This window comes from Xiphophorus hellerii, chromosome 10 (genome assembly GCF_003331165.1).
Source record: "Xiphophorus hellerii strain 12219 chromosome 10, Xiphophorus_hellerii-4.1, whole genome shotgun sequence".
Lineage (NCBI taxonomy): Eukaryota > Metazoa > Chordata > Actinopteri > Cyprinodontiformes > Poeciliidae > Xiphophorus > Xiphophorus hellerii.
In genome coordinates, this window is record NC_045681.1 from 16,224,515 (window position 1) to 16,245,016 (window position 20,502).

General features: G+C 39.7%; 1 protein-coding gene across 2 annotated transcripts; it reads right to left on the reverse strand.

The window, feature by feature from the left end:
* Positions 1–12,594: 12,594 nt before the first annotated feature.
* LOC116727343 (gastrula zinc finger protein XlCGF46.1-like) lies at positions 12,595–19,852 on the reverse strand. 2 transcript variants are annotated; one of them, XM_032574726.1, is made up of 3 exons: positions 19,497–19,852; positions 18,805–18,857; positions 12,595–15,722 (listed from the first exon to the last, which is right to left on the reverse strand). In XM_032574726.1, the coding sequence occupies exons 2-3, from the start codon at positions 18,812–18,814 to the stop codon at positions 14,431–14,433; spliced, it is 1,302 nt and encodes a 433-aa protein (XP_032430617.1). In that variant the 5' UTR covers positions 18,815–18,857; positions 19,497–19,852; the 3' UTR covers positions 12,595–14,430. The 2 variants fall into 2 exon arrangements, with proteins under 2 accessions (XP_032430617.1, XP_032430616.1); XM_032574725.1 differs by lacking the exon at positions 18,805–18,857.
* Between the last annotated feature and the right edge of the window lie 650 nt (positions 19,853–20,502).

The following is a 20,502-nucleotide window of genomic DNA, read 5'->3' on the forward strand; positions in this document are numbered from 1 at the left end:
AACTTCCTGGGAGTCGAAGTCGTTTTGCACAAATGCTGCACTGTACCGTCACAAACCTCATTTCCCTCTGAAATCAAATCAAACTGTCTTTATCATTATTGTCACTTTAAACTGGACATCTATTTTTTTAGGAAGTGTGCAGAGAGATTAACACATGACAGTAAAACATGTCCAGAATAACAAACTTTCAGCTTTTAGTCTTACAGTGTCAGGGTTTCCCCCAGTGTATTTTAGGCCTGGCGGGCCACCAGGCTTTACTTGCATCCCCACCAGGCTAAACAATGTTTATTTATGTATTTATTTTAGTTTTTTTTTTTCATGTTGCCTTTTTTGAGGTCCTGTAGTTGGTGTTTCAGTGTTGTTAAGAATGTCTTCCAGTAATACACAATTACCCAATAATATTTTTTAAAAATTTCGGTCACCTTTAAACATTTTTAAACACAAAAATCGATTGGCCGTTGGATGACTGCCACAGTGCCCGTAGCACCGGGCTTAGCAGGTTTTCTGGGGGAATCCCTGAGTCTGAATATCAAACCTTTTAGCTGCTTTGCATTGTTATACTTGATGTGATGAAATGTGACTCATCTTCACTTAAAAAGATTAAACATTTAAAAGTGGCAAAGAACTGTCAAAACAATCTTCAAACTTTCACATTTAAATTGGCTAAATCTGAAGTTCCCTTTGAGCATTTATGACATCACATTTTCTATCCCTTTACATCTTCTCTAATCATAATAAATGAGATAGGGGGGGGAGATAATTTAAAATTATTTTCCAGGTGTTTCCACTTTCCATTAGATTTAAAGCTGCAGTCTTTAATTCAGACTAAATATACCAACGCCAACAGATGCGCCTTCTTCCTGCAGACAGAGAATCCCGAGGGACCTCTGCTTTGTTTTTACAGATTGAACAGGGGTGTCGGACTTAAAATTTTCCTACTTCCCTCCTTCCTCCTTGTCGTCTTTAAAACTCTTATTCCTCTCTCTGAAACAGTGAGTCGCATGTCTGCTGTTTCCGTGGAAACAAAGCGAAGAGGATGAGATTGGTTCTCGGCAGTGCAGAAAGAGCTTTCCTTTCAGCTCTCATCTTACGTCAAATCTGACAGGCGTTATGTAAGCCTGTACCTTTACTTCCATTTACATCAGAACTACACTTCATGCATATACAGATGCTTCCGTTTTCTCTGCATTCTCATCGTGAGAAAAATCTGAAAACTGGAGAAAACCCAGGCCAGCTCAAACCTCAAATCTGGATATCTCCTGGGAGAGATTAGGATCGAGAGCGTTGAGTACCCTCTGTTAATAGCCTAGCTTGTTCTGCAAACCAATGCAGAATCCAGCTTTCACTCTGACTCACGGCATCATGTGGTTCCTCGTTTTAGCTCAGTCCTGAAACAACGTGTTTGACGGTTCATCCGCTTGATGCCGATTATAAAATCACTGTTATTCAGACTGCGGCACACATGCAGGGATCCCAAACTGTGCTGCTTGCAGGTCACAGCTTCACTGTGTGAACCGCCTTCCCACAAAAACGTAGTGGAGATCATGAGGCTGGAGCCTTGCATGCAATCTGTGACATTTAGAGCAGAGTCCGACTTTTGTTTTGTGCCTGTAAGGCAACGCTGGCCCCATAAAACAATAATCGGGAGAAGATGAACACTGTGTGCTCGTTCTTCTAAAACTTTTAACGGTTTGGAAGAAGTCAAAGAATCACCTCACTTGTTTTGTTGATCTCAGCAAAACCAAAGCAAGTGAAAAGAACCAGAAGGAACAGGAAGTTCTCTCCTAAATGTCCCTTCTCAAGCAAATCTGATACAAATGTAAGGAAATCTTAAAGAAAAGGACGTGCAGTGTTAAAGGAAATGCATCATTCTTCAGTTACTGCATAGCTGGAATAATACAAGAAAAATAGAGAAATTAAAGCATCTGTAATTCATTCATTCTTATTTTATTCAAAGCTATTAATGATTCATCTTTGTCCACATACTACAGTTTTATCTTATGTATTCTTCTGGAATTAAAGAGGCTGAAGTTTTAGCATTTTAGCAACAATAACAATGCCGCAAATTATTGTAATTTATGTCACGACAGATTAATTCCTGAATGCAGCGCTCACATCAGCACAGGGGCAACAAAACCTAAGAGATTAATTAGGGAGTGTAAATGTTTATCTGTGTCCATCTGTACAAGAATTACCTGCAGGAATGAGTGAAATCCACAGGGAGGAGTAAAGTGAATAAATCCCAGACGAACAGCAGGAATCTCTGCAGAGACGGTAGAGTTGAGGATCAGACCGACTGCTGAAAAAAACAAGCAAAACAAATTTGTTCATTTTTTTTTCCAGCTCTCATTGGTTCTTGTTTCTCCGACAAAGCTGAAACGTTTGTAAGATTCAGAATCAACAACGTAATTTTGGATGTATACAAGTTAGCAAACACTACTAGCAAGTCAGTCATCTCACTGGATCTTTTTTTTTTTTTTTAACCTTTGTGGTTTCTTTAATATTTTAGGCTCACCTACCGTTCATCATCTGTCTTCCTTTATTAGGCCCGAGCAGCAAAGCGCTGCGAAGGCCTATTGTATCTGTACTGTTTCTTATTATTACGATTCTGCCACCCTAAAGAGGTGCCTTTTTGGGGGCTTTATCATATTCAAAAACTCACCAAACTTGGCAGTCGCGACTAGAAAATTTAAAAATTTTGAATTTTAAGGTTGTCGCAAAAATCGCAAAAAAAATTGCTCAACGGCGGCAACTAGCAATTTTCTGTTGACACAATGGTATGAACGTACTTCATCGTAGAGACATGAAATTTGGTACACTTGTAGAGCTCACCAAAAGACTCAGAACTTACATTTAATGTTATAAGCCAACTATCACAGGAAGTCGGCCATTTTGTATTGAACGTCCATTTTTTACCTCGATTTTGACGTTTACAGCCTTCGTATTTGATCGAACTCCTCCTAGGGATTTCGATTGATCGACTTCAAACTCGGTCAGTCTGATCATAAGGCATGTTTGATTTAAAGTTATCAAATTGGTGACTGTATGAGCTTGCTGAAGGGGGGTTACCAGGGGTCAAAGTTCACCTACTCGCCATGAAACACGAAACTCTTATATATCCTGCACAGAAACTCACAGAGACACCAAACTTTCAGTTATTGATCATCAATAGGTGTCCTAAAATACCCTGTGGTGAAATTATGACATCGCTTAGGCCACGCCCCCTGAGAACAGGAAGTGTCATGTTTTACTGTGAACGGTCGCTATCTTAGCCCTTTGACCTAATCAACATGAAACTGTGTCCAGAGACAGAAGACATGTTGGTGTGTTGAGCATTCCAACCCCGACCGGCTTTGACATAGCAGGTGGGCGTGGCGGCGTGGCAAAGTGACCTGTAACGCCGTTGCCATACGTTTGGCTCTGAATTCCACAATTTCGGGCCCAGCTGCTCCAAACTCACTAGGATGGATCCTTATCAACCCACCGACAGGAATTCATAACAAAATTTGGTGGGCGTGGCCTAATTTCTCTATAGCGACCCCTAGAGTATTTTAAATGAACAGCCCCAAGCCATGCTTTAACCTAGAATTACGAAACTTGGTACACATGTGTATCTTGTCAGGACGTACAAAAAAGTCTCTTAGAGCCATGGTCGAAACCCAACAGGAAGTCGGCCATTTTGTATTGAAGGTCCATTTTGGACCTCGACTTTGACGTTTACAGCCTTTGCATTTGATCGAACTCCTCCTAGGGATTTCGATTGATCGGCTTCAAACTCGGTCAGTCTGATCATAAGGCATGTCTGATTTAAAGTTATCAAATTGGTGACTGTATGAGCTTGCTGAAGGGGGGTTACCAGGGGTCAAAGTTCACCTACTCGCCATGAAACACGAAACTCTTATATATCCTGCACAGAAACTCACAGAGACACCAAACTTTCAGTTATTGATCATCAATAGGTGTCCTAAAATACCCTGTGGTGAAATTATGACATCGCTTAGGCCACGCCCCCTGAGAACAGGAAGTGTCATGTTTTACTGTGAACGGTCGCTATCTTAGCCCTTTGACCTAATCAACATGAAACTGTGTCCAGAGACAGAAGACATGTTGGTGTGTTGTGGATTCAAGCCCTGACCGGCTGCGATGAAGCAGCTGGGTGCGGCGGCATGGCGAAGTGACCTGTAACGCCGATGCCATACGTTTGCTTCTAGATTCCACATGTTTTGACCGAGCTGCACCAAACTTGGCCTGAGTGATGCTGGTGTGATGCCTGAAAATTCTATGTCATCAGATTATGACGTCATCTAAGCCCCCCCCCTCAGAACAGGAAGTGCTATTTTTTTAACTTGTAAAGTTCCATTTATGGCTCTCTTGACCTAATCAAGGTGATTCTGTGTTGGATGACAGATAGGAAGTTGGTCTCAGTTGCTTTAAAGTGCCAAGAGTTTTCAATGGCGGCAACGCCGTTGGCATACGTTTGCCTCTACATTCCACATGTTTTGACCGAGCTGCACCAAACTTGGCATGAGTGATTCTGGTGGGATTCCTGACGATCCTACGTCATCATATTATGACGTCATCTAAGCCCCGCCCCCTCACAACAGGAAGTGCCGTTTTTTTCCTTGGAAAGCTCCTTTTATGGCTCTCTTGACCTAATCAAGATGATTCGGATGATGAGCTCTGTCAATGCTCGCTGCTGGCTGAACCGTGTGGGCGTGGCCAAATGGCGAATATCAGTCCCTCGCCATATGCATACGTTTGGCACTAAATCACACATGGATCATCCGATTGGCGCCAAACTGGATATGTATGACCTTTGTTCACCTCTAAAGAGCCCGACGAGGTTGAAATGTAATTTGACTCCATTGCGCCCCCTAAGTTAATACATCGGCTGTATGTCCTCGACGCATCGACCGATCTGCACCAGATTTTTTGACAGTCGTCGGGGAGTGCCGCCGAACGCATTCACGCGTGTCGCCCGGTGGACGGGCGGGGAAAATACGCGACAGCTTCTGCGGCGGCTAGCGGGCGGCGGTGCTGGAAACTGCGGCAGAGCTTCTGCGGTGGGGAGCGGGCTGCGGCTCTGGAAAACGCGCGAGAGCTTCTGCGGTGGCCGGAACCCCCGCGGTGGCCAATAGGCCGGAGCGGCGCTTGCTGCGAGGGCCGCCCGAGGCTGCTTGCAGCTTTAATTATTATTATTCTTCCACTTCTCGTTTTTAAAGCAACGTTTTGGAAAAACAATCAGAAAAAGTGAGCAAAACCATTCATTTTAATGAATAGACTCAACCTTAGTAATGGGAACAAATGCTCACAAGTGCAAATTAAATATTTCCGTTGTTACATCAGAAAACAGCTTCGCTTGTTCTTACGTGACTAGGAATAACACGTCTCCCGACCTGCAACGTGCTCATTAACAGAACTAATGTGTGTGTCTGTTAAAATTTGACGCTTGGTCTGAATGAGGCTTTATGGAGTCAATTTCAATTAGACTTCAACACTCGCCAGACGAGTCTTTCATCATCCGATTCGAGGATCTTAACAGGATTAATTATTTCTTCTCTCATGCCAAGGGTTTTACTTAAAGAGCCGTGGGAGTGACGCAAGCGGAGAAAAAGCATCTCTTCCCAGTAGAGAAGGGAAGTGTCTATTCTTTGCTGTCGCAGCAAGTAAAACATGTACAGCAGTTTGTCGGGATGTTCTGATAGTAAAGGTCTGAAGTGGTTCCCACCCTCTTCTAAAGCAGTTCTCTCTGGTTGTCATGTGTGACTAGTGAAAACCAAGAACTCTCTGCATCCTCACACCAACTATCTTCCTGTCCTCTCATCACATCAGTAAATCTCCTTTATGGTGTTCTTTGCCTCCTGACGCTTCTTAAATTGAACTACTGAAATAAATTTTTCAAATCATATACACACAACTGAATATTACAATTAACTCCACAAACATGAGCTCCAAAAAAACATTTAAATAGTTGAGGAGCTTAGTGTGTTGGAATTTCCTTTAAAAGTTTTTTCATTTTTATTTTTAGAAAAACAGATAAACTGTTTCTGCAGAAAAACTCAAATATAACCACTAATTACTGATGAATTTGCTTTTTAGCGACAGTACAGTGACATTCACTTTCTTCTGTTTCATCCTGCAGGGATTTGAACAGACCGCCAGATTTTTTTTTAATGCCCCACATAAATTAAACCTGAGCACACAACTGATTTATTGAATTTTCAGTCTAAAAATTAAATATTTCTAAAAGGTAAAGTTCTGGGAGTTGGGACTGGTCAAGGGTTCTGGCTCCAAACTCTGGACAAGCAGTTCAACAAGCTGCTGGCTGGTTGTTCTCCTATAAATAATGAATAGTTCGGCATTTGAAGGCACAGTTGAAAGAAACTCTGACAGACATCAAAGCGAGCCTCACAGCTGGCGCTGCTGGTCCGATCACCGACTCTGTGATGATCTCTGCTGAACACGCAGATGCTCAGAAGGTCCTTTGTGTTCATAACAGAGGTAAACCCAAAGACCGACTCTATGTCCACTCACACCAAGAGGTCAGTGAGCAACAAAACACTAATTACCAGCAGAGTCTTTCATACATCAAGTCTGGTCTACGTCACTTCTGGCTCACCATGAAGGAGTCCACGTTCGTCCTGAATAAATTGCTGTTCTCCCTCTACATTAAGAAACTATTGAAGTCAGAAGAAAAAAATTGATTTGAAAACTCCCATTAGAAGTTAGAACAAAATTTAAGAGTTAATTAGCCAACAAACCAACCAATTTCCAATGGGTTTATTCACCCAAAGACAAAACTTAATTTATTTATCTCCTCGTTGTGCTGTTTTATTAATGTATATTGCACCAAATCAAAACAAATGCTAATTTAATGTTGATGGATTTTACAGAATAGCAGAAAAATGGGTTTGTCCTTCTCGTCAACCTAGGAAATAAAAACGGCAATGTTGGGGGAAAAAAAAACAAAACTTTGAGAATCTACAGAATGAACCGCAGATCTTTCCCACCTCAACAAGCGACATAAACCACACACTGACCTTGTGACCTCAACAAGACTCGTTTCAGGTCATAAACCAGGGACTGGGTTTGTGGTCAGACCTCCATCTCCACGGAAACGTCCCCAAAGCTCTCTGAAAGGACTACAGTATGTTTCTAAACCTGCAGACGGATGATCAGAAAGGTGATTTTTTTTCTGCAGGACTTGTCCAAAAAAAAAAGAAACTTACAGTTTTCAGAAACGTCCTGATCAGATGACTGAGCCAGCTAAGCTGTGTGTATAGAAGACGATTGCACATAAAACTGTTTTGCATACATCAGATCTGGTTCAGAGGCCTGGCAGAGCTGCAGTGTTTTTGGCTGAACGTGATTTTACGCTCAGATTTGCGTATTTTAACAGCTCTAAAGGCTACAACTGTCATGACCGGTAGCATACCGTTTCATCAGATTTTAAACATAATGTGCACAAGTTCAGTTTCTTTATCGCTGCTAAAATAAGAACCATTATAGAAAGTAATTTCTGTTTACAGCTAGCAAGCAGACTTGTTTGTTCTTTAAGGGATATCAAAACACTTCTTAAGTTCAGTTTTGACAAGAAACCTCAATAACTAAAAAAAAAACAAAAAAAAAAACATGGGAGCTGGCCGTCAGAACCAGGCTCCACTGTCTTCACTTATTAATGAAGCCTTGTAGCAAGGACGTTACAGCATGTGTAGAAAGTTTCTGAAAAGTTTTCACTGCAGGAAAAAAAAAAACAAAAGCAGACAAACAATGGGTAAGATAAGCAATACACTCTTAGGTTTAACGTCAAGCAGAGGTCATCATCCTGGTCCATTTGTAGAGCCGTCCAGATTTCAGGTTTCAACTGAGACTCCTTGGAAGATCTTGGATCTGTTGAGTAGCTACAGACCAAACAGTACAGACCAAAAGTTTGGACCCACCTTCTCATTGAATTCAATGAGAAGGTGGGTCCAAACTTTTGGTCTGTATTGACTACAGACCAAAAGTTTGGACACACAGTTGTGTCCAAACTTTTGGTCTGTACTGTATGTTGGATGCAGGAAAACACCACACTCTGCAGAGGTAACGATTTCCAATAAGTCGGGAGTTTCTTGTTTTTCTCCATGAAGCTGACTAGTGAAGGTGGTAAATAATCTTTTCCTCATCAAAAGGTGGAGACGCAGAGCTGCAGGGTTTACTGTGATCTGTACAACTTTGTGCTTAATAAAATCTGCTCACTTATACTGATGAAAGAGGGTACTGAAGGGTAAATGACGGAGTTACGCTGAGGGGAGGAAAGTGACGAAACAAGTGATGGAAGCGGAGCAACATCTTTATTAACTGAATTTTGAAAGTGGTTTACAACACACTACTCAATCCATACAGCTGCTGTCCATTCACTGTTCACCATCTCTGCCTGCAGAGACGCCTGGAGTTCCTGTAGCGAGTCCAAAAGGATGCGTCCTCTGAGATCACAGCTAAAGATTGATCTGATCTGCAGCATGACTGACCACTGCACCAGCCTGCATCAATCTGGAGCCAAAGATGACTAACAGAGCAGACAGTTCTTAGGGTTTCATTCAAAGCTGAGATGGAAATAGACCAGTAGTTGTGTTTCCATTCGCCATAAAACTGCGCAAATTGGAATTACAAAAACTAATTCACTCAAAGGAAGCACATGTGATTTTAATTGGGAAACACCACAGTCGCAAAATTGTGTCCCCTTCAACCCCCCAACAGCGGAATAGCAAAATAAATTTAGCGCACATTTGTAATGGAAACACAGCTACTGTTGATAAGTTCACCTTCTCCTTTAGTTGTGAAATTATTGCAGTGAAGCTGTAAAGCAGTGATGGAGACAGAAACGTGACCCCAGGCATGGCTTAATACGACAAATGACCTCACATTTCTGTGAGTCAGGAAGAGCCGATGTGACAGTCTCTGATCTTCCGGTGCTGGAAACCTGCACCAGTTTCCAGCACCGGCGCAGTGCAGTGTGGTGGTTCCACAGATTTACACTCAATATGTCCAGTCGCAATCATTCATGGGCGCAATGTCAATATCACAAACGACTGCAGAGAATCGGTATTTGCTCCTCTCTGCATTCTCAGTAGCCAGAGCGCTTTACACTTGGTCACGTCACAGCTACATTAGTCTCATTAAATGGCTTTCATTTCAACAACTAAGCCATTCCCTCTGGTTATTAAAATTAGATCAGCTTACTAGCTTATTAATAAAAGTTAAGATGATTACTTAAACATCCCCTTGAGTTTGAAACTGCAGCTTAATAAGATTTTGTATTCTTTTTCATCAAATAATATAAGCATAGCAAGTATTCAGCACATCAATACTAAAAAGTAATTAATGTATTGAATGGTAAAATATTAATCAATCAATCAATCAATCAAATTTTATTTGTATAGCACATTTCAGCAGCAAGGCATTTCAAAGTGCTTTACATCATAACAAACACAGAATCACAATGCAATATAGAATCAATCATTAAGTCAAGTTACATCAATAATTGATTACATTTCAAATACAATTCTAAACAGGTGGGTTTTCAGTTGAGATTTAAACGAAGTCAGTGTTTCAGCTGTTTTACAGTTTTCTGGAAGTTTGTTCCAAATTTGTGGTGCATAGATGCTGAAAGCTGCTTCTCCTCGTTTGGTTCTGGTTCTGGGGATGCAGAGCAGACCAGAACCGGAAGACCTGAGAGGTCTGGAAGGTTGATACAATAAAAGCATATCTTTAATGTATTGTGGTGCTAAGCCGTTCAGTGATTTATAAACTAACAGCAGTATTTTAAAGTCTATTCTTTGAGCTACAGGGAGCCAGTGGAGGGACTTTAAAACAGGTGTTATGTGCTCTATCTTCCTGGTTTTAGTGAGAACGCGAGCAGCAGCATTCTGGATCAGCTGCAGCTGTTTGATTGATTTGTTGGACAGACCTGTGAAGACGCTGTTGCAATAATCAATACGACTGAAGATGAACGCATGGATGAGTTTCTCTAGATCTGGCTGAGACATTAGTCCTTTAATCCTGGAAATGTTCTTCAGGTGATAGAAGGCCGACTTTGTAACTGTCTTTATGTGGCTCTGGAGGTTCAGGTCAGAGTCCATCACTACTCCCAGGTTTCGGGCCTGATCACTGGTTTTCAGTTGTAATAACTGAAGCTGTGCATTGACTCTAGATCGTTCCTCTTTAGGTCCAAAAATAATAACTTCAGTTTTGTTTCTGTTCAGCTGGAGAAAGTTTTGGCACATCCACACATTTATCTGTTCTAAGCATCTGTTCAGTGATTGGATGGGCTCTGAGTCACCTGGTGACATCGTAATGTAGAGCTGTGTGTCGTCTGCATAGTTGTGGTAGCTAATATTATTTCCTGTTATAACCTGAGCTAGTGGGAGCATATAAATATTGAATAAAAGGGGTCCTAGGATTGAACCTTGGGGTACCCCACATGTGACCTTTGACCTCTTTGATGAAAAGTTTTCAATTGAAACAAAGAAATCCCTGTTCTTTATGTAGGATTCAAACCAGTTAAGCACTGGACCGGAGAGTCCGACCCAACTCTCCAGTCGATTCAGTAATATGTCATGGTCAACAGTGTCAAAAGCTGCACTGAGATCCAACAGAACCAGCACTGTGGTTCTGCCACAGTCCGTATTTATATGGATGTCATTGAACACTTTTATGAGGGCGGTCTCTGTGCTGTGGTGAGCACGAAAACCAGACTGGAAGGAGTCAAAGAGGTTGGTTATAGTTAGGAAGCTAGTTAATTGTTTACACACAGCTTTTTCAATAACTTTGCTGATGAATGGGAGGTTGGAGATCGGCCTGTAATTCTGCATTAGTGATTTGTCCAGATTGTTCTTTTTTATAAGTGGTTTGATTACTGCTGTTTTCAGAGCCTGGGGGAAAACGCCTGATGAGAGCGATGAGTTTACTATTTGGATCAGATCAGCAGCAATAACAGGCAGGACTTTCTTAAAGAAATTTGTGGGCAAAACATCCAGACAGCAGGAACTGGAGCTTATTTGACTTATAATTTCCTGTAGGGTTTTATAATTAAGTAGTTGATATTAGAAAATTTAGCACATTTTGAAAGTCAAATATCAGAAAACTGGAAATAAACTAAATCAGAACTGATTTCAGTCATGAGTGCACTTCTATTAACATTTCCATGAACATTTATTAAAAGACTGTCACATTGACATTGTAGGTTTTTGTGTAAGACTCTAGTTTAAAAGAATGTTTATTGTTAATATGCAGAAAATATAGCAGACAGTCAACCTGTGTCACCTCATAGAGAGCAAAGTTAATACTAGTTTTCTGTGGCTTGACTGCTTTACCCACGACTTCACGAAGGCAGTAAATTGGAGATGAAACAGATTTGTTAAAAACCTTGGTAAAAATAGAAAGAATACAATCATTGCACTTTGTGTTGAATACAATTATCAATGGTGATGGGTTATTATACGTACATCATAATGTGGATGAATCACCGCAGCCCAAAGGGTCAATATGAAGCTCGTCTGAGTCTCTGAAAGTGAGAAGATTCATGATTCTCCTCTGAGGGACTACGGCAGGACTGTTGATGAAAGCTGGATTTAAAGAATGAGGTTAGTGTTTTACATGTTGTTGTTGAGGTCTGGTTTAGAAAAAAAAATAACACACCTTCCTGCTGTTTGTAAAGCAGTGTCCTCACTTACGTTTCAAATCAGCCTGATTGAACTATCAGTGATTAACACTTCAGATGAAAAAGACTTTGCTTCAGAAGAGCTTGATCTTTGTGCATTTCACTTTAACAAACCTGGTGAAAGAAAATCGTTTTAAAAAAAAAACTAAGTGTTAGAGCTCCATCTGCTGGATCACTGGACAAAGTAGTGTGAGCTGCGCAAAGTGATTAGAGAATGCATTTCAAGTTTTAACAGAATATTAAATCAAATTAGTCCTCTGAAAGGTGCATTATTTTTCCCAAATAGCTGCTTGCTGCTATGATCGAACTCAAACCGTTTTGTAATCTCGTTGAGCTATTAAATTTGCAAAGTCTGGCTCTAATCCTAGTCACTCACATGACTCGAGTTTGAATCTGCTGTGAAACCTGAAGGCTTAGAAATCCTGGTACATGATATCATGTTTCTAATAATGCGGTGTCAGTCAGGCACATTAATTACACGGTTTAGATTAAATACATCAAAATCCTTAATGAGGTTATGCTAATACAGAATGTACTGCCATTATTTTAAATAAAACCGCATGTAGTCAGAAATGTTGATGTTAAAGGTGTTTAATGAGTGTGTATGCTGGGTTACCAGAGTCTGAGGAGACAAGCAGATTCCCCTGAGCCGGGCGAGGAGGAATTGTAGATCAGATGATGAACGCCATCTTTGCTCTACACTGAAGTTAGCCTCGCCTTGTTCTCTGTTCAGAATTGGACAAGCTTCATCACAAGCTTGTGGATTTTACTAAGCCTGGTGGCAGAGTTTACTAGCAGAGCTGTTTAAGTCTAAAAGAGCAACACAGAAAACATCTGCAGCAAAGGAGAAACATGCATCTCATCTAAAACAAATGGAGGACAGAGAAAAGGACTTCACTTCATTGGTTTAGCACCAATACACACTTTAATGTAGGTTTTATGCTGTGACAATATTTCATTAACTGTTGGAATATTTCAATTCTGTAAATACTGATGATTACAAACATGAAATAAAAGCTGAACTAAAACTGCTTCACTACCAGTCAGGGTTCAGATGTCAGAAAACAGATTATAGTTTATTAAAATTGTTTTATGATCAAAACAGACATTAAAGATCTCTGGAATGATCAAGAAAAGTCTAAAAAACTAGTCCAACAAATACACTGTCGATCTGCTTTAACCCATATTTTAAGCAGAAGAAGAAAGAGCTCACAGAAGCTTGAGGACAGTACATACATTTAAATACACCGTATTTTTCATAAATAACAAAATGATGTGATCCTGTTTGACTTATCTGAGAGACATTATTCAAATCAAAGAAATATTAAATGATAGTTGTCTGAATTACCCTTCCAGTCATGGACCAACGAAGCAACGTCACACCAAGCAAAACCTGATTACATTAACTAATGTAGTGATTTATTTATTCACACTTGGAGACGAAACCAACAGAGTAGCTGAGAGTCGATGCCAATGGAAAAAGGTTCTCCAAATTCAGACAAACAGTTGTAAATGAGATTCTACAACAATATAATAACCATCTTGGTATCAAATCTTACCAACCCATTACTAAGGGTGCAGGTACTTACTGCTCTTTGAGGGAGACTCAATATAACAGACCCCTCATATTCCTACACCTAACTAAATTAGTGTTTAAATGCATTAATGTTTTCATTTGTTTTGCCTTTTCATTCTTAATCATGAAATAACTTCATAGAATCCCACCTTTACAAAAAACCACCAGCATTAACTGCTGGAGACTCATGTGTGCTACCAACACATATGACACATTAAAACAGAGAACACATTGAAGCGGGACATAAAGACGACTAGGGCAGACTGGGGTGTCCAAAAAAGTTTTCAAAATGGCAGCTACAAGTCCTGTTGGGACCCATTTTGGAACCTGCTAACCCCACCATGACTGCACATGAAACAGGATTCAAGGAACAATTCATTGTAGCAAATGAGTCAGAGTATTAAGTCTGCTTCCATGTGCATCAAAGACATTTAATTATGTGCATATAAGTAGTGTATATTGCTGTATATTAATAGGGGATTTAGATGTAGTCAGCACAGCTGTCATATCTTATATCTCAGGACAAAGCAGCAGATCACATTGTTTATAGTTGGCAAGCATGCACAATAATTCAGGTTCTGGAGCCATGTTATTGTCCACAATGGCTCATGGACTTTCAAAGTCATGTGCTGGCTCACACAAATGTGGATGAACATCTTGTAGGAGGAATGTTTTTCTCTGTTGGAAGGCCATTCAGAATCCACGTCGCAATCTATCCAAAGTTGTTCAGCTACGAAAGCAAAATAATAACCCTAAGCCTAGCTTAGCTCAGTTTTGTTGTTTAGCCATCAAATGGCGGCCCTTACAACCCCCTATGGCATCAGGTCACTTAGAAGAGCACATATCCAAGTAAATTATTGAAATCCTGTGGGAAATTTATTTGCATTCTTGTTTTCTGTTTCTTAAATAAACTTTGTCAAGCCTTTGAAAAGAAGGTGGACGTCTATCCAGTTACTTTTAAAGAGGCCTACAGAAAGCCACTCAGTTAATTCCCCATAAATCATTTGTTTATTGGTTTTATGATGCATGTTTGGCCCTTCTTTACTTTGTGGTCAGAACAACTGACACCAGAGTTAAATCAATGTACCTGGGAGAAAACCAGAAATAAAGTGTATGTTATATTAACATAGACACTGCTTGAGCAGGATCGCTATTATATGAAGTGTAAAGGCATGTGTTGGTCCAAACTTTTCTGTTGGAGGAATTCTTCACCACAGACAGGGCAACCAAAAGGTTGCCCCCCCATATGTACGTTGATGTGTGAATCTAGATGAGTTTTTCGGGAGAAACTTTTCCCACAGAAGTCACAGCTATAAGGCTTCTCGCCTGTATGGACCACCATGTGTGTATCAAGATATGTTTTACGGTTAAATCTTTTGCCACAAACTTCACAGCCAAAAGGCCTTTCCTCACTGTGTGTGGTCATGTGACCCCTAAGGTGTGTTCTACGTTTGTAACTTTTACCACAGATCTCGCAGCTATGTGGTTTCTCTCCGGTGTGGACCACTTTGTGTGCCTTAAGATTTGTTTGCCGGTTGAACTTTTTACCACAAATATCACAACTAAACGGCTGTTCTCCTCCGTGAACTATCATATGCGTTCGCAAGTTATTCTGATGCCTTGCCGTTTTACCACAGATAGTACAAACATAGGGCTTCTCCCCCGTGTGGATTCTCATGTGCGTCTTCAGATTGTGCTGATGCTTGAATCCTTTACCACAAACTTCACAAACAAATGGCTGCTCCTCAGAGTGGACTCTCATATGTTTCTTCACGTCGTGCTGGTGCTTAAATCTTTTTCCACAAACATCACAAACAAACGGCTGCTCTCCTGTGTGGACTCTGATGTGAGATTTAAGACTAAACTGATCTCTGAATGTTTTGCCACATTCATCACAGCTGAAGTTTTTCTTTCCTGTGTGGACTTTGGTCTGTGAATTTGGATTAGGCATTGTTTCAGAACCTTTGATATTAGTTCCGCAGGCTCCCTTCCAACCACTTTCTTTCTCTGTCAAAGGTTGCTGCCAGTAGTCATAACCATCATCTTCGCTGACATCAGTCTCAGAGGATTCTGCAGCCTTTCTTTCTGAACCTAATTTGAAATTATTTGGACCAGGCTTCCAGACAAGTTCCAGTTGTCCACAATCTCCGTCAGTTTCGGTTTTGATCCATTTGACGGAGCTGGTGGTCGGACGCTCTGCCTCTCTGGGGTCTAAAGTTTGACTTTCATGAAGCTGTGAGTACTCTGATTCCTCCTCATTATCATCTTCACTCTTCACAACAATATTAAGCGGGAAGTTGATGTACTCAGTCTCTAGCTGCTCTTCTTCCTGACTTATCCAACTTTCCTCAAGTTCTTCCTTTATGAAGGGCCCGTCTGGGTTCTGCTCGTCCAAACTGGGGCTCCAAGGAACCTCTTCTTTATTCAGTGGATGATGGTTGACATCTGAAGATAGAAAACACCAAAACATAAGAATGTTATGAAATTTCAGCATTTAAATTGTACCTGTAGTGCTTTAAGGCAACTCACTAGAGAAGCTTTTAACAGAATGAGAAAATAAAGACAAGAAATGATCATGGTGATTAGTGTTTCAGAGGTGAATTACACAACCAAAACAAGATTTTTATGAACATGTAAAGCAACAAACGCTTAAGATTATTCAAGCTATCTATTGCCAGAACTATTGTAAGAGTCTAAATGTTGATCATGATCAGAAATCCCCTCAGCATTTACAAATAGTCCAGAATCCTGCAGCTCCTCTTTTAACTGGTACAAGGAATTATGAACACATAAAGCCAGGTTCACTATCTCTCCATTGCTTTCGCGTCCATTTAAAAATTGATTTTAAAATTTTATTCCTCCAAGCCACATCCGATCTATGGCATCTCTATAACATCCACACACCATTAAAAGGACTCGAGGTTAACCAGCCTGTTTTTCCTAAACTAGACATCTGCAACCTGCATCTCCACAGCCACTTGTGGCTCTTTGGCCTCTCCTCTGTGGCTCTAACAAACCAAAAAAGAAATGTTTTTGATAACGGACAATGTAGAAAATTGTCTTTTTATGAGATTTCTCATCAAATCTGCACATAACACCTACAACATTAAACGCTAGTTACTTTTTAAAGTTACTAGCTTCAAACTATGCTCTTTTTTTCATTATCCATATTTACAGAAATAGCGCACATTCTAATTTTTATTTTTTATTTGTAGTAGAGGATTCATTTTGTTCTAAAATATAAATACATCCTAGTTAAACTTTATTAGTTGTCATAATAAACATTTTATGTAGTACATATTAATAAACAAATTTTTTGCTGTGCTCATTTGTAGTGGCAGGGCCAAAAAGGCTCTTTGTGTGAAAAAGATAGTTAACCCCTGTACTAGAAGTATTGAGAATCAATCGTAAAATGTAGGGATGATCGAGCATTTGTTGTGGCTGATTAGAGAACAGCTTAATGTCCACATATCAGCACTGCTCATTTACAATTGAGTCATTAAAATTTAGTTAAACTTCCACCGTTACCAACTCAGCGACTTTCTTGCTATATATAGCGACATTTCAGACAAAGAAAATGGTATAGGCCAAAATCGGAATCAGCAGGTCAGGCTTTGTAAAAATTGGTCATCAGCGATAGGCCAGAAAACTGCAATCGGTGCACTCCTAATGTGAAGCTAATGCTTGCTGCTGCTAGCTTAAATGCTAAATACGGTAGAAGCTAAGACCCATATAAACATTTACATCAACTCAAATATTACAAACTACTTCCTACAATAAAATATGGTGTATATTGTAGACAATATGCTTCTAAACATAAAATAACTTACAAGCTGTGCTCCGCCCAACCAAAAGGCTGAAGACAATGCATACAAGCGCATTGCTACACGTGCTAACGCTGTAACTTCCGGTTTCCAAAAATAAGCTAAACATACATTGTTGTTTTATGTTGTGGATGCTAGACAGCTACATAACCCATGGTGAAGCATGAACAGTTGTCATTACTGAATTTTATTCAATACACAATTATTTAGAGTAAAACTACAAAAGGAAAACACAGCATATCAGGATACTTAAACAACATGTGAAGCTAATGCATGTTACCGCTAGCCTAAATGTTAAGTCTTCTAATACCTCAGATGCATATAAACAACTTAAATTGCTATAAACTACGACGTCTTGTAGTACAGTTAGGTGTATATTATGTCAGCATACTGTTACACATTAAATAAACAATTTTACTAATTTACAAGCTGTAGTCCGCCAAACGAAAACGCTGCAAATAATCCATAGAAGCGCATCAATATACAGGAAGTGTTAATGCCGTCACTTCCGGCTTCCAAAATTAAACGGATCATACAACGTTATTGCTTGATAGATAACCCTTCCCAATGATGAATAGCTTCCATTACTGAACTTTATTCAATGCACCGTTGACCAGAATAAAACTACAAAAGAAAAATACAGCACATCAGGATGCTGAAATGAAGCTGATCATGTTGCCGCTAGCCTAAATGTCAATTCAGATAACTGCTCATTTGAGCTACATTTCCATCAGCTCAAATGACCCTAAACAACTTCTTAGAATACAGTTAGGTGTATATTGTAACTACATGCTTCTACATGTTAAACATTTTACAAACTTACAGGCAGCTCTCCGTCGACAGACAAAGCTGGAGACGATCCACAGAACTTCCTTTGCTAAAATGGAAGCGATAACGCCTTGACTTCCGGTTTTCAAAATAAAACCGAACATACAACTTCAACTACATAAAATATTGTATTAATTAAATCACAATGGTTCTTTAATAGCCAGAACATATGGCATATATTTCTTTTATCCCGTTTATTGTTTTATTCTACATTTGCTTGGTGAAAACGTGACTCAATTCAATCAATTTGTTTTTGAATCTGTAATATAAATACATTTGATACTTCAATATTATAGAGACGGGTTCTGAGTTTGTAGATTTAACAAGTTTTAGGGCAAAATTTGTGAATCAAGCCAGACACCAACTTCCCAACTGGAAGGTGGAAGGAGGTGGTAGCGTCATGTGGTGAGTGGGTTTTGCAGTAATAGGGACTCGTCTACTTCATCACACAGATTACATCGTTAGAAAAGAGGATGATGTTACATCCTTCTTTGTGGAAATATTGAACAAACATCTCAAGATATCAGTCAGTAACTTAAAGCTTGGGCAGCATTGGATCTATCAAATGGACAATAACCTTAATCATACTGAAAATGTAGTTACAAAGAGGCTCAAGGACAACAAAGTCAATGTTTTAAAGTGGGCTCACAACATCCTGATCTCAGTCCTGTAGAAAATCATTAGGTGGAGCTGAGAAGCTAAGAGAGAGAAAGGTTGCCTCCAAAGCGTTCAAGAGGAAGGGACTGACATTTCAGCAAACTGTTCTTCACAAGCTTCTCACAATAAACAAAATATGTGTCTAATTTCATGTCAATGTGGGGGAGTGTTCCAGGGTTGGGTTATATGTTGTTTTTTTAAACTTTGTATAAAAATACCTGGTTTCATATGGATCCAACTTATGCTCCAGTATGAGATCCTGACAGTCTGCCTAAAATATGTAAACATAACCATTAACACAAAGTCTTAATTTCACTCAGAAAAGCAACAATGATTCACAGGAACCTTTCATGTCATTCAAAGCTTAATTATGTTATTTTAACCGTAAAATCTCCATGAATCGAAAAGTGCACAATGCATGAATGATTACTCAAGAACTGTTATTTTTCATTTATACACGATACTGAGATCATTTGAAAGCTATTTAATTAGGTTTTTTGTTGTTGTTGTTGTTTTTTTTTGTTAAATGCTGGAAGAAGAAAAATCCAGAACATCGTCCAGAAATGATGCATAGATAAATAATTATCTAGGATAGTGCTGAGTAAAAAAATGAATGGCTGATTTGCAGACGGTCTAAAATACATGTTTCATAGTTAAGCTTTATCCCAAACCAGATCACCACAGAGCTACGCCAAGCTAACAGTAAACTAAAACATTTGACATTCATCCAAGACATGGCGATAATCCAGTTACACTGAAATAACAGCTGAGATCATGCATGATAACAAAAGGAATGACGCGGTTATTGACGCAACAACATAAATTGTTTGCATCTCTATTCCAGTTTGACAGCCTTAAAGCTACTGTAAGCTAACAGCAGAAAGCTCCTGATGAAACAGCTGCGTCTTACCTGCGGATTCGTTTCTGCAAACATCCTGCGGCTGGTGATCTCCCAGCTGTTTCATCCGCACTTTGTTCTCTAACGCCAGACTTTCAATGCTGCTCTTATTAACATAATCCACTTCCTTCATGCTGTCTTTTTTCCTTACAAAAGGCTCGGCGATTCGGGCCTCCACCGAACCCAGCACCGACTCGATCCAGATACAACATCCGCTCACATTGTTTCGGTCAGACTGAACCTCTGGAAGTTGTGCAGGAGACCGATTTAAACATCAACAGACACGGTTCCATCAAACGTTGTTTTTAATATATGATGGATAATTGTTTAATTGTTCTGTTTTTTTGAACAGGCACCCATCCAGACAACTTTTTTTTCTCGTGTCACCATGGTAATCACATTCTTCTCCGTCTCCCAGTCACCGCATTGGCTTATTGCAAACGACACGTCTGCGCCTCCACCATATTATGAGTGGCAAGATACACAACCAATTCAGCGCAAGTTTGATTTGCTCATATCAGCCACTTTAGGTATCCGTCAGTGGTCGTTTCAGGGTTTTTTCCTCCTATAATAATTCTTTCAGAATGGACCTAATACGTTCTTGTATTACGGTCACTGTAGACAGAAAAAAATAATAATAAAAGAGTGCATTTCTGGCAGAAAACGAGGAAATTCTGATACTAATCTCAGAAATTTTCTAGAAAAATCTTGGATATTTCTGAGTTTCAAAAGTAAAACATTTTTACACTTTTCAAACTCAGAAATGTCCTTATTTTTTCTAGAAAATTTCTGAGATTATTTTCACAATTTGAGTTTTTTGGTAGAAATGTACTCCTTTTTTGTATTCACAGTGGCCATTATACTTTCTCTTCTATACACAGTGCTTATAAATATTGACTCCCCCTGGATGCATCACACATTTTTTGGATCATCAATCATGATCCAAAAAATCTGCCTGACCAACATTTGGTGATCAAAGCAGAAGCCGATTTCTACGAAATAACAACAAAACTCAGTA